Below are 15,360 nucleotides of genomic sequence, written 5' to 3'. Positions count from 1 at the left end.
TAGTTCATTTTTTTTAAAATATACAAACATAATAATTATAGAAAATAAAAATATCATAAATTTTATACTATACACTGATATTTATTAAATTAGATTAAATTAATTTTAGAATAAATTAAAATTAATAATAATATAATGTGTGTAGGATCAGGTGAGCAGGTCATTGATTTTAAACACATGTTTTACTAAAAAAATAATAATAAAAATAATATAACAGGGCTTGAAGGGCAACTCGGGCCCGAGCCCTATTTTACAGGGCTTATCAGGGCCAAGCCCTCAAGCCCGATTACTTTAAAAAAATTATTTTCAAAGCCCGAACCCTTATTTAAACAGGCTTTCAGGCCCGGCCCTCCAGGCCCGGCCCTTATTCCCGGTTCTAGACGTGGGTGTATTTTAAAAATAACAAATATATTAAAAATAAAATCACGATGATAAAATATAATAAATTTTTCATCTACTTACATTTTGGCAAAAAATTGACGATGAAACAAATTTTTCATGATGATAAAAATATAATAATTTTTTGGGGAAAAAATCAAAAAAAACAAATTTCATCTGCATTCTTTGTCAAATGGCTGCCAAACAATGTATAAAAATACCTTATATGTTTGGTCGAACCTAATTTGGAAATAATTTACTCCGGTCCTCAATACTTAGAATTGGCTTACCATGCATAAAAAAATAGAAGTAGAATGCCAACAGTGCTGACTCCTCTAATATACAAATCGTTCTAGTTTAATAAGAAATATCACGGTTTGGTATTATATTTGTAGCTGCATTAAATTTTTATTGAGATTGACATTTTACAATCACACATGACTCGGTCTTTGATTGGTTGACTTGTATCTTTATAATCCTTCATTGCCATTTCTCATAATCCCACCCGACTCAATCCTAACTAATTAGTTTGTTATCTTTTTAAATCAACTTGATTGTGATTAGTTGGTTTATCACCTTGGTAACCCCACTCGCCTTGGGCCAAATTAGTTGGGCATGGTAGGTTAATTAGAGTCATTCATTGTAATCCCAAGTACCATGTACATAGACACATGTATCAATTTTATAAGGCACCCCTGGCTAATTCATTGAAATGCATTAGCATATTATTAATTGATATTTATGCAGTGAGTAACAAATACTAGATGACAATGACAGGAGGCAAGATATGATGCAGCAAAGAAGTTTAGGACTTGTTTGGCAACTTAAAATAGCTTTTTTTATTATCCAGAACAAATAAAACTATTTGATAATGTGTTTTTAAAAAGTGTTTTAGAAAATAAAAAATAAACAAATATTATTCTAAAAAATAGAAAAAAAAACATCTTCTTAAATATTATGGGATTATTATTCTAAAAAATAAGAAAGAATATAAAAAATATTTATTTTTTTTTTCAGAACATGTTTTACAAAACATTAATTTTCATAACAATAAAATAAAAATAGTTTTAAACAAGCCCTTAAATTCTTCTCATGCCAAAAAAAAGAATAATGATAAGTGTTGCTGGCTTGCTGCGTTGGGTGAAAGAATTTAAGTGCATGCATGCATATATTAGTTGTATATAAGGGCCCCTAATGCCTCGAACTACATAAATGTAATAATTTTAATAATTGCATTTTATTATAATCGACGAAACGGATAACGAATACTGGATTGCAAAGATAGGGTAAGTCCGTAAGGTATAGCAGCAAGGAGTTCAAATCTTTTACGTGTAAAAGAATAGCAACAATAAGCGTTGCTGTATTGGATTTAGTATTAGCATGTTATATTTCGCTATTAAATTTATTCATGTAAAAGTTATAATTTAAAAAGTGTCCACTATTTTTCATCCTCGTAAAAGAAATATGATCATAATATGGGTAGCTTCATTCTCGACTTCAACTTCAGTCATTTATTTTCTATTTTTTGGAAAATTGTATTCAAGAACTTTTAAAAAATTTATTCACAAACAAGACATAATAAAAAATGAATTGTTATTAAAATAAAAATATAAACTTATTTTTTTCTGAATAATTACTTGTTATTCACCGATTCTTGGATGCGATTTTTTTTTAACAACATCTTTAGTCATTTAAAAGCACATATCCTAAAAACCCAGCCCATCAATTTTTTTAACAAAAAAATAAAAAAAAACAGAACTTTTCTAAAAACGAAGTGTGTGTTTGGATAGACACAAAAATCGATTTTGCAGCCCATAATCGATTTTTTGATTGAAATTACCCAAACACCAGAAAAATGCAATAATCAATTAAAGAGGTAAAATGTGCGTTAATTTATAATCTACCAAAACCAGCTTTAGCTTAAAATCTTTTTACCGTTATTCACGTGCTCTTTCTATGTGAAAGCTGAAAAATCCATGTTGCCCTTCACGTGCTTTCTCTCTCTTCTTTCTAATCTTCATTTGTCTCATTTCAGTCGCAGCTTTCTCATTTTTGATCTCCTCTCTCGTTCGGTCTCACCAGTCGGTCCTCACGGTGGTGCCGCCTCTCTGCCGTCGTCTACCCATCCCCAACTTAGTCACCGTCCACCGTCTCACTGTCGTGTCGTCTCTGCCGTCATCCACCCACCTCCAACAATTATGCCGTCTCACAATTAGTTCTCACAAAGGCAATGATATTTTGGCCATCCGCCAACTCTGCGCAGATTTGTGGTCCTCGTGGCGGCGCCTCCTCCATCCGTCGTCTCCGAGTAGCTTCCAGTGGTGGTGAGCTCCTACTATAGTCGAGGAAGGCAGTAAGCTTTATCTATACTTTGTTGCCTCAATTTACTCATGGCCCTCCGTCTGTCGCTGATCTGCTCGTGGTCCTCTTCAATCAGTCCAACACAAAGGTAAATGATCTTCTCTAACCTTCTTTTGGATGATCTTGGTCAGATTTGATCTTGGTCAAATTTTGTTTTCCTCTTCACTCTGATTTACGCACGGATGGATTTGTTCTCGCGATTGCTAGCTTAGTTTTGTGTGGTTTGAACCATTTATAACTCTCGAACATTTGCAAATAATAATATGGTGAAAGTTGATTTTTCATGCTATTTCTGTGTTAGTTTTGTGCCTAGTTAAACTCTGTGTTGAACATGAGAGAACTATTAAAAGTTAATTTTTTTGCTATTGAAACCTAATTTTAGTCAAAATCTTATACATTTGCAAATTGTGGGAAAGCTGTTGAAAGTTGATTTTGTTCCAGGTCAAACTCTTTGCTGGTTTTGGTTTGTGTGATCACTGATTACTGGAGCTTTATTATCAAACAATATGTTTTGCATATATAGGGGTCATTTAGTCAAATTTTTTGCCATGTGAGTCTCTGTTGAATTTTGCTCCTTTGAAAATTGCCAAGTTTTTTTCATATAATATTTTAATTACAATTCCTATAATTAACATGTTAGTTTTTTATATAGTATAATGAGTAACAATAAGTCAAAAGCTTCATAGAATCGAATAAACACTGAAATATTTATTGACATTTGTTTGGACCAAGCTTGAAAATCGCAAAGAAATAGTGGTAGTTTTACCAAAGCAGAATGGCTCAGCATAATTTCTAACTTCAATGAGAAGATTGGATAGAAATATGACAGACAACAATTCAAGAATAAGTGGGATAATATGAGAAAAGAGTGGGTACTATGGGATAAGTTGGTTTCAAGTAAGACAAGATTGGGTTGGGATTATGCAAACAATATTGTGGATGCTTCAAATGATTGGTGGAAGAAGATATTGGTATGATGTTATTATGTGAGGCTTTATATTTATTTTATTTATTTGTGTATTCTGTAATACTATTGATAATTTATGTACAGGAAAATCCATTATACGACAAATTCAGACATAAAGGATTATCATTTGCCAACGAATTAACCGAGTTGTTCTAAGGTACTATCGCCAATGGACCTAGAGCATGGGCACCTTCAAGTAGAGTTTTGCCTAACATTTACAATAGGAATAAAGGTAAGGATGAAGAGGTGTATTGGCCAGATATGGCAAATGAGGGTATTGATTTGGAGGAAGGTTCAGAAGATAGTGATGAGATCTTAAAAACTACTGGAGTAAGCGGTGAATTTAATAGAGTAGTTCTAAATGCTTCTTAAGGAACCTTAAGTGGAGGCAATGGTAAGAGGAAGAGGGGCAAAAGCAGTAACGGTAGAAAGAAGAACAAGTTACCTAATACAAGTCAAATAGCAGATGCAATGAGTATGATAGCTCAGACAACAAAGGAAGAATCTCAACAGGCCAAGGAAACATCAACTCCCGAAGTCATGTCTATAGTCAAACAATGGGAAGAAGTTGTAACTGACAAACATTGGGTTTCATGATGCATGTCACTCTTCATGTCCCAAGAGGCTAAGGTGATGTTTTTGACGATGAAGGATGATAAAGAAAGTGTTTTGGAGTAGTTGAGATATGAATAATACAAAAATGGTTGATTATTGGAGTTTTAAAACTTATTATGAGTATATGATCTTACTTAAAGAGTAGTCTAACATGTTTGTATTATATTGTTGAATTTGACTCATATAGCCTCTTGAACTACTTATATACTTTTTATATATGGTAATCAAGTATTACAATGTTGTGGAAAAGTTATTGGTGTTTCTATAGATGACTTATTTAGATGTATCTATAATTGAAATTAAGTGCACGTATTATTTATGTGTTTGGCTACAGATAGCAAGACATATGGAAGAGTCATCTAAAAAAAGGCTAAATAGAGCCTAAAAAGTTAGTGCTCTCGTTAGGTTGTATGCAACAAAACATTTGTGCAAAGAGCCACGAAGAAATAGTGAATATACAGGTCATTTGTGGGTGAATAAAATTTTAAAAGGACACCTAGTTCGTTGCTATGAAATGTTTAGAATGGAACTACATGTGTTCCATCAATTATGCAGTGAATTGGCATGGCATGGATTGAAGGATACTAGGCGAATGAGAGTACAGGAGATGGTTGCAATTTTTGTAAATACAATTGGACATGGGTTGGGAAATAAGATGGCACAAGAAAGATTTCAACATTCAGGAGAGACTATTCACAGACATTTTCATGAAGTTTTAATGGCTTGCTCGAAACTTGCAATGGAATATATCAAACCCTAAGACAGGTCCTTTCGTCATGTATCAAACAAAATGGAAAATGATAAGCGATATTTGCCATTCTTTAAAAATGCCATTGGAGCAATTGATGGCACACATATTCCATATATAATCCCTGCTAGTGAAAAATCAAAATATATTGGAAGAAAAGGAATCCCTACGCAAAATGTAATGGCTGTGTGTAATTAGAACATGTGCTTTACTTTTGTCTTGGTTGGATGGGAGGGCACTGCACATGATGCTCGCATTTTTCAACATGCCCTGACAACTTGATCCATGAACTTTCCACACCCGCCTTCAGGTATATTTGTTTGTTCAATTTATTTGTGTTAGACTTTCCAGCTTACAGGCATTAATAGTAATCTTTTTTTCACAAGGTAAATATTATTTGGTGGATGCTAGTTATCCAACGCCAAATGGATATCTTGGTCCGTATAAACGGGAATGCTACCATCTTCCTGATTTTAGAAGATCAACTGGATTTGCAAATAATAACAAGGTCTTTAATTATTTTCATTCAAGTTTACGGTGCATAATAGAAAGAACATTTGGAGTTTGGAAGAAGAGGTTTGCAATTTTACGCAACATGCCTAACTATGACTATGATATACAAGTTCAAATCGTTGTTGCATCAATGGCAATATATAATTTCATTAGAAGACACTCTAACTCTGATGCTGATTTTATGCATCATGAGAGGGAAGATCAGGAAGACTATGAGGATCAAGAAGACCATGACGTTGATGAATATTTATTCATGACATTTTCTTCATCAGCTATGACTAGTATTCGTGATATTATTTGGGACTAACTTGTATATTATCATCTTCATTAATTGTTGTGAAATTACTGTTTTATATTTAAGAATTTAATTTTCTTGTCTTTTATTGAATTTATTTTAAGTAAGATATATTTAGTTATTTATTTACATAAATTTAAATGTTAATATTAATATAATTTAAATTTTTAATTAATTATATATGTAGTTTAAATAATATATTTTGCTTCTTAAATAAAATGTAACAACTCTAATACTATTAGATACAAATTTATTAATAATTTAAATTTAAAAAGCAATGTTCTTTATGGTAATTTAAACAGCTAAAATTGATTTTAAAAAAATTGTCCAAACATCTTCAATTCTATTAAAATTAATTTTAAAAAAATAATATTCAAACAAATTGCATTCTAATATAATCAATTATAATTAAAATCTATTACTTAATTAATTATTTTCATAATCTATTATACTCAACTGAAATTCAAACGGACCCAAAAACGTTTGCTTCGAACGATGTACAATTTCACTTTACCATATTATCCTGCAGAAAAGTGTAAATGCTGAAGGAGAACCATGAATGATAATATCTGCACTGGTAAAATCCACTTCTAAGCACGTGTCTTCTCTTCCAATCCATAAAATGCTAGATCAAATTCTTGTTTTCTTTCTCCTTTTTGGAGCATGTTTGAATTGAGAGAAATATGTTAAGGAAAAAATATACTACATTTAAAATTTCAAAATAATATTGTCAGTTCCTTTCCCGTTTACTTCCATCCAACCAATTTACACTATCTCCTTCCCGTGTTAGCTGCTTATTTCATAAGCAAAAATGCACGAGTCGGTTCTTGAACCTGCAAATCTAGCCCTTACTAGCAGGGAGAAGAAGCCATCAGAACTTCCCAAAATATCTGAAGAAAAGATTGATTTATTAGCGACAGTTAAGAGACAAAGCATTTACAGAATATGAACATACAATACATCATTATCATGCGAATCCTTTATGCTGAAAGTAAAATTAAGCATCACACAAACGAACTGCTTCCAGTTTATTTTCAGGTATCGTATTTCATCAAAATCCAAAACGTTCACTTCCAATCGAGCATGTCCAATAGCCACAAGACTTCTTCCTTAGAGTTTGCCACATCACAGAAATCCAACTGTATACCAAACACATCCATCGCTCCCTCATTTCCATCTTCCATAAATAGCAAAGAGATCCATGCCCGGATGCCAGACAAAAAGGGGTATACAGGGGAAATGTCCAGGTACTCAAATGCCAAGGCCCTGTACAACGACCAATCAATGTAATCAAACATGGACTTATTAATGATACGGGCAACCTTATTTGAATCCTTCCGCCCAACCAATACAGAGATGCTTACTGTCTCAGTTTGGCTTGAAGGTACCTTAAACACAGGCTCAACAGGCAATGTCATCTTGAACTCAGAGCCCTCCAAGTGATATTTAAGCATTTCACAGACTCCAGATGGTGGAATTTTAGTTCCTTGCTGTAGGACAGAGCCAGACACCACTTCGGAGTAGAGTAATCTATTTTCAGCCCAAATGTCAATGAAGAACTCCAAATCATCAAAGGAAATTCTTGGAGGGAGAAGAGTTTTGTGATGCTGGCGTCTGTAAAAGGTTTGATATAACTTGTAGTAGCTTACAGTAGGAGGACTAGGCCTCTTGCAGATTGAAGGCCATCTCTTGGCACAAAGACACTTCCAAAAGTAATCATCTCGACCTAGGTCTCTCCATTGCTTACAGACTACCATACAAGAAGCAAGATCAATGCCGTCTAGTAAAGGAAAAACAACTTTCATAACTTCCTCAGACACCATTTTTGGTTCCCAAGTACAACTAAAAACACACAGAATCAGTGTTGACAAGCAGCATTTATGAATCTGAACGTGAAGAGTTACCTGAGAAAGTAAAAAGAAAGAGTGAGAAAATCATCAAAATATGCAGGGCCTAAAAATTAATTTATAGATGTCGTCAATGCACACCAAAATCATGCTAATCATACAGCTTATTGTTACTGCATCGCATAGTCAAATAAAGTTAGTCTGTATTTTTCAAACAGGACTCTTACCACGCAAAAAAAAAAAAAATCAAATTGTTTCGATCAAAAATTTGAAGATCAAGTGAGAAAAATAAAGCAAAAAGAAGTATAAAAATAAAATTCAAGTTATCAACACAGTAAAGCCCTCAAATCCTGATGAATATTCTGGATGAACCCACCTAAAAACACCCAAATAAGGCCCCATAAATCTCTATTGCTAGGACTCTAATATGGAAAAATGCATAATATCTCTTTATCAGGACTATATATGCATTTGTTTCTTCAAAAACTCTAAAACCAATAGGCAAATCTTCCCTAAACCTAAAAGTTGCAGGGCAGTAACATATTCCCCACTATAAATGAGAAGTTTGGTAACAACTCTAAGACTTAGACGACAATCTTTGCAATGGCTAATGGGCTAGATGCGCTTCTCACAAAGATAATTTATCCAGCCATCCTCGGCAGTCTATAAATTATTACTCATGCGGAGACAAACCAAATGTTCTTTCTATAATATAGAAGCCAACCTAAATTTGCACGGTTATGATTATATGATCGACATTCATCCAAATAAACTGATTAAACATTACTATGTTAGCATCCTCCTACTTTGGAAGGAAAAGACATGCAGGTGCAGCAGTTACATTACCGAGTAGCATCAGTCACAATCATTCTATTATCAAGCTTACTATGATATCATATAAACCATACGTTAAAGGATATTCATATAAACCACCACTATCATTAAGCTAAAACCATTTCATATCGAATATTGATTTCTAATCAACCCCCGTATATTTGTTTAATTTTCTACAATTCACTGATTCCCGGTATATTAGCGACGTCAGAAAATTATCTCCAGACCCAAATTGCACTTTGCACTCCATATGGAATTAAATATTTATACCACCACCGACAGCAACAACAAACGATCAAAGAATTAAAGAAAAGGAGTTAAATATCATCTCGAATTCCCCCCCTGCCGGAATTCAAATGAACACAAATATGAAGAGACAGTAATTTCTTATCCCATTGACAAATATAGAAAGCAACATATAGACAAAAAAGAGATCAAATTACGCGGAAGAAAAGGCAGACGAAAACCAAGAGACATAAGCTGACAAATGGGTAAATACTTGAAGCAATGATACGATTTGTCCGTAAGTTAGCTCCTCGATCGGTTTGGCCAAGCAAACCCTAGAGTTGGTAAGTTCGACCAGAGGGCTAGACTTGTTCGCCGGACCACGGATACATCCACAGTAAGGGGAAACGGAGCGAGAAAATAACTACTTATCATTAAAAAAGGATTAAAAATGTCAAAAACCCGACCTGAAGAGTGATATTCAGATACGTCAGGCGACTCGCACTTTACCGCTTTGAATCCCGGAAAGGAACTATGCGATTCCGCTTATGAGTGTGTTTACTTGTGGCTTATATTTCGTACATATTTATTGGAGGGATTTAACTATTTATTAATTTTCATAAAAGTATATCTTAGAGTCCGTTTAAATTTCGTGTGAGTATAATTAATTATAAAAAAATTAATTAACATGATTGATTTTAATTATAATTAATTATATTATAACTTGATTGTGTTTGTTTTTTGAAATTAATTTTGATAAAATTAAAAATGTTTGGATAATTTAGTTAGAATTAATTTTAGAAGGATAAATTACAATAAAGGATATTGGTTTTAAATTATATTATATTGTGATATTAACAATTTAATCTACATAAAAAATAAATCAATACAAAGTTTAAAAAATTTTAATAAAAGGAAAATATGTAATTATAAATATTCAGTTTTAGAATGATTGATGATCTCGGAAATGTTTTGTAAAACAACTACGTGTGCGTGAACAAACTATATATATATATATATATAGAGAGAGAGAGAGAGAGAGAGAGAGAAGTGATGGATTACTTTCATATTTGGAAGAGTATCTCTTCTATGTTAAGTTATGGCTTTTTTTTGTTCTTTATTTTCACTATAATCTAAATAAACAGAGAGTAAGTCATGGAGAGAAGAGAAATAATTGACAAGGACAAATGTGTTGCACTCGAGGGTCTTTAAATTGTAGCCCAAACTAAATGGAGTTGGATTTTCTCTTTTATAAAGAAGAGTAAAGTAAAGGCCGATGCGAATTTAGATAGTTAAATTGAATTTAAAAATTTAAATTTGATAATTTTAAAAAATACAAATTTAATTTTAATGGTTCATATTTATATTGGAGAGGCAGTGGATAAAAAATGTAAGGGAGAAAAACCCACCCCAAACCAAACTGGGCACACATCATCCATGTTGAAAAATGAAGAGTTTGTTTCCCAAAAAAAAAACTATATTTTACATTATCAATTGATATTAATATTAACATTACACATATAATCAAAATCAATAGTAAGCTTGAACAATGAACGATGTGGTTTAATTTTAAACCTGAAATTTAAAAAAGTGTCAAGTTAATACTGATAATGATATTCATACACTATAATATAATGTGTTAAAAAATTGGCATTATTTTTTATTCCATGAGTTCAAAACGTTGACATTTGCTAACACCCCATTCCAGTCTTGTCGCTGGAGCTAGTTTCAACATCATAGGATAGATAATGTGGAAAATGACAATCAAAAAACCTATAAAAACATTGATGATTCATTGAATTTTTAATAACTGAACATAATCTTTACTTACAATGAAAAAAAGACCAATAATCGGTTGAAAAATCAACAAAAGATACTCAAAATTATTTGTAACATTAATTGAGAATTTGCGATGGTCGATTTTTTTGTTGTCAATATACAAATAAACCACTTAAGAAATTGAGAAAATTTACTTATGCTATGTTTGGATATACATAAATTTGAATTTGAATTTGAGCTACATCCATTGTTTGGATAATTAAAAATGTATAGATTTGGATTTAAGTCAAATCCAAATCCAAGATCTCTCTTTGTAATTTGAAATCATTTTCAAATCTTTATTATTTCAAATCTTAACTCAAGCACTTTTGTAATTTGCTCTAAAATCATGAAGGCTTGATCGACCTGCCAACAGTAATTGGACTGAACCACCAAAGTTGATGGAAATAAGCTGCCACTATTGATCGAGATGGAATGGCTAACTTTCACTAAGACCAAACCGACAACAACAACGATGATCGACCTATTGACTTCTATAGGGACCGGATTGATGACTACAATGGGAACCAAATGGCTGACTTCTATTGAGACCAGATTGATGAGGATGATAGAGATCGAGCGGCTGACTTCCATCAAGATTGAACCAATGGCAATGATGAAGACCAAAAGTTCAACTTCCACCAGGCAAGGATTGAACAGTCACCTTTTGTCACCATCCCTTCAGTCCGATCTTTGTCGCCGTCGGTTTGATTCGGTACCAGTGGAAGTCGACTGTTCGATCCCTGTTGTCGATGTCGATCCGATCCTAATAGAAGTTTGTAGTGCCATCCCCATCATCAGTGTCTGTCCAGTCTCTGTGAAAGTTAGTCATCCGGTCCCCATCATTGACGTCGGTCTGGTCCTAATGGAAGTCAGCAATTCAATTCCTGTCGTCGGCATCGATCAGGTCCTGTTGGAAGTTGGTTGTTCAATGCCTGTCATTGTCGATGTGGTCCCAATGAAAGTGGGCGGTCTGGTGGCTATTGTAGCCGTCAATTCGATACTAGTGAAAGTCAATCGTCTGGTCCCCATTGTCCTCACTGGTCTGGTCTTTATGTTAGTTGACCGTCCCATCCCTATTGTAGCCATTGATCCAGTCCTGGTGAAAGTCAGTTGTCTAATGCTTATTGTCGATGTCAGTCTGGTCCCAGTAAAAGTTAGCTGTTCGATGCTTGTCGGTGTTGGTCCAGTCACAATGAAAGTCGATCATTCCATCCCTGATGTTATGATGGTTCGGTCCCTGTGAAAGTTGAAGGTCCTATCTTGATCATTGCTTGTGCCATAGTCTCAATTGGCTTTGTTTATCTAATCCAGTTGGAAATTGGCCATTCAAATCATCGAGTTTAACTAACCTTCTAAGTTTCTTTTAAATTCAAATATAGAATTTAAAATTTTATTTTAGATCCAAACAAAATATTTTAATATTGTAATTTAAAATTTTTTATATCATCCAAATAAAAAATTTAGAATCTATGAATTTCAAATGTGATATTTTAAATATGAGATTTTAAATTCAAATTCCTAACTTAAATCCATCCATCCAAATACAACCTTAGGATTATTTGAAATATTAGTTGAAAATTTATGAGAGTTGGTTGTAAATAGTAAATCAATCACTTGTGATTTTTTTTTTATCCCTAGTGAAATCAAAAAGAGATACTTGAAAGTATTTATGGTGTTAGTTGGAAATTTACAAAAGTTTGTTACAAATTTAAATTAATTGATGAAAAATAATTTATCACAAGTAAAAATCATTATATGTTATTGAAATTTTAATAATTCAAAATTTATAATTATCATCAATGTTCTTTCATGATCTCTAATTGTCACTTTTCCTGAATAATAATATTTTGATACAAGAGAGCAAAAATAAATTCAATTGTATCTTAAGACGTGTCAGGATACCATACCATTGGTTGTTTTTTCATGTACATCAAATAATCAAAATATTTCGCTTCTTTATTTTAAATGCTGTGAATTCGATTTAGTAGTTAGTTTAAGAACAAATGAGCCTGACCTTAATTTTCAGTCATAGACAATACCAACATGCATAGTTTGTTAATTTATAAACCCGTATAATTAATTTTTTTATTTGAAACACTAAACAAGATTATTCAGGAACCTGCTAATAAAATGGTCATGGGAATAAAAAGTCTTTAATGGTTTTACATTCAATATCTATTTGGATAACTTTCAAAAATATATTCAAACCATATTTAGAATATATTTTTGCCAAATCAAACAAAGACTTAAATCCGTGAATTGAAAATCAAACACACACTCAATAATATGAAAGCCTTCTCCATATGAAATTTTAGCATTGTGCCCCGGGCAACGTCACTGTATACTTCAGTTTTCATTCAGCGGAACCCAAAGATCAATTTGAAGCTCAAATCCTCAAACCTAAAAAGCCCGGTTTTCATACTTCACTGTAAGTAAGATGAATTTGAAGTGCTTCCACCAAATTATCAAACAAGACGGCCTCAGCCTTCCTTGCCTTTATCACCAAACTTACCAAGGATTTTGTTCTGATCCATTTGAATTGTTGATGAAGGATATTCTAAGAATAACTTGTACACGAGGTTTTAAAAATCAGATAGGTCATTAAACTGGATGAGGTGCTGATTTAAGAGTTAATGGTTCGACCGGTCAAATCAAATATGATTATTTTAATATTTTTAAATAGTACATATGCATATATATCATAAAATAAGTTCATCTAAAATCAAGAAAACTAATATTTTAATAAATTTTATTTCATCTATCGCATTTTTAATTTAGTATAAATAGCATTGAATAAAATTCCGTTTATTAAACAAAAAATAAATAAATAATAAATATTTTTTTTATTTCCCTCCCATGTCAAAGTTTTCCTGCACTGTCGCCCTTTTTAACTTTTAATTTTTTGTTCCTTTTAATTATCAAGACGGCGCTAGTTTAGTATTCCTTGCTCCATGCTCTATTTAATATATTAATAATATAATATGATAACATAATAATGGCATGCCTGTGCCTGGAGAGAGAATACCCCTCTAATACCCTTTGTCTAATACAGAGAACAAAAGCCCTAACTTCATCTCCATTCCTCTGCCGCTGCCATGACTGTAACTGCAAGATTTTGAGCTTCGCATCACATGATTTCTTGGCTGATCAGATAATTTTATGGTCGGACAAACATATCTATGGTGGTGGTTTACTGTAAAATATATTCTTTCCTGGTTTTTGATGAATATCTTTTTTCTTCTTCATCTTCATTTTTATTCTGAACGTCTTCGTTCGCCTCGCCTCTTCTTTTTCCAGCTTGATTCTTTTGAACAGTTTGAACCAACCACTCAGTCGCTTTTTCTGATTTTTTCGATTTGTTGACTGGTTTACCAATGTTTGATCAGTTCAATGACTCACAGTTTTATAATATCAATGGGACTGGATTAATGGCCGGTTCTCAGTTGAACTAACCGGTTCAGTTCGATTTTTAAAACCCTGCTTGTCAATAATTTGCTTGCTAGTTTATAAATCACAAGTGTAAAATAATTTTTTTTAATAGAAAAAAAGAGTACTTCACGTCACAAAAGGTCACTTCTAGTTACACTGCCTCGGTCAGCAGAATCCAAGACGAGAGCTACTATTCGTTTATTTGTTACACCATCTGATGAGATTGCAGAACCGGGTGGTTCCTCCTCTAACTCAAGATGACGATCGAAGGCTTTGTTTTTCGAGGCTTTCGACCACATGCAAGTGACTTGGCTTCCACTTTTCCGAAGTAACATAAAAAGGAAGCAGATAAGGAGTTATGTGCCGATTTTTACTTGTCACTCCTGTAGATGTTTTCCATTTTTTTTCCCTTGATAGCAAATGTGTTTATAATTGGAGACAATTATATTCTGCGATTGGACACTAAAATGTGAAAGGCATCTCTTTCAATGAGATTTATATATTAATTTATTATATCGTAAGAGACTGATCTTTTTATTTTCATTTAGATTTAAATCCTGTCAATTGCTGTAAATACTTTTTTAAATTATTCTTACGAGTTTTTTGTTTTCCTTCCCCAAAACCCACATTTAAAAGGACTTCGCTTCTCTTCATTAACTTTTCTCTCAATTTCTTCTCTACTAACTTAAAATGAAATTTGGTTCAGATTAAATATGGACAATTTAAATTTAATGTTTATATATATATATATATTTTATATTTATTAAAATAAAAATTATTTTTTTAATAAATCTATTTTATCACCAATCAAAACAGTCTATACTCAATTTGAAAGGTCCAATAATTAATATTAAATTTTTATAAATTAATTATCAAGATTTACTTTGAATGGTTTGGATTTAAATTTTCTAATTTATTTTTTTATGAAAAATATTATTTTTTTGAAAGATTATCTTCACTTTCAATAGTATATTTATCAAAATAAAAATTTATGAAAATTACCAAGATAAATTTAGATAATAAATGCATAAAAATTATAAAAAAATTTAATATTAAATTGAATCGAACATATTAAACTAGACTGTTGTTGTTGGTAATAAAAAAAATTTATTAAAATTTTAATTTTTAATTTAATAGGTATAAAATAAAAATAAAAAATTTAAATCTCAACTATTTAGATTTAATTTATATTAAATTTGAATGATTTAAATTTTATTTTAGGTTACCGTGAAGAAAGCGAGGGGAAAGATTAGATAAGAGAAGCCAAACCTCATTTAAAGCTCTTCAGAGATCAATAAATCAATGGGGCCGAGCTGGCGTGGAGACA

At 32.2% G+C, this 15,360-nt stretch overlaps 1 protein-coding gene across 3 annotated transcripts; it reads right to left on the bottom strand.

The window, feature by feature from the left end:
- Positions 1-6,764: 6,764 nt before the first annotated feature.
- On the bottom strand, positions 6,765-9,346 carry LOC129306364 (F-box protein At5g39250-like). Of its 3 annotated transcripts, none has more exons than XM_054946917.1 (2): positions 9,251-9,346; positions 6,765-7,781 (listed from the first exon to the last, which is right to left on the bottom strand). In XM_054946917.1, the coding sequence occupies exon 2, from the start codon at positions 7,698-7,700 to the stop codon at positions 6,945-6,947; it is 756 nt and encodes a 251-aa protein (XP_054802892.1). In that variant the 5' UTR covers positions 7,701-7,781; positions 9,251-9,346; the 3' UTR covers positions 6,765-6,944. The 3 variants fall into 3 exon arrangements, with proteins under 3 accessions (XP_054802892.1, XP_054802893.1, XP_054802891.1); XM_054946918.1 differs by lacking the exon at positions 9,251-9,346 and adding an exon at positions 9,002-9,218; XM_054946916.1 differs by lacking the exon at positions 9,251-9,346 and adding an exon at positions 9,058-9,217.
- Between the last annotated feature and the right edge of the window lie 6,014 nt (positions 9,347-15,360).

Source organism: Prosopis cineraria, unplaced genomic scaffold (assembly GCF_029017545.1).
Source record: "Prosopis cineraria cultivar Desert tree isolate PC_DT_omini unplaced genomic scaffold, ASM2901754v1 PC3, whole genome shotgun sequence".
Classification (NCBI taxonomy): domain Eukaryota; kingdom Viridiplantae; phylum Streptophyta; class Magnoliopsida; order Fabales; family Fabaceae; genus Prosopis; species Prosopis cineraria.
The sequence above is the reverse complement of the archived record's forward strand: the minus strand, read 5'-3'. Positions and strand labels throughout refer to the sequence as shown.

Bases quoted from the DNA above. Each gene is read 5' to 3' on its own strand.
- LOC129306364 (XM_054946917.1), bottom strand. From the start codon at position 7,700: ATGGTGTCTGAGGAAGTTATGAAAGTTGTTTTTCCTTTACTAGACGGC.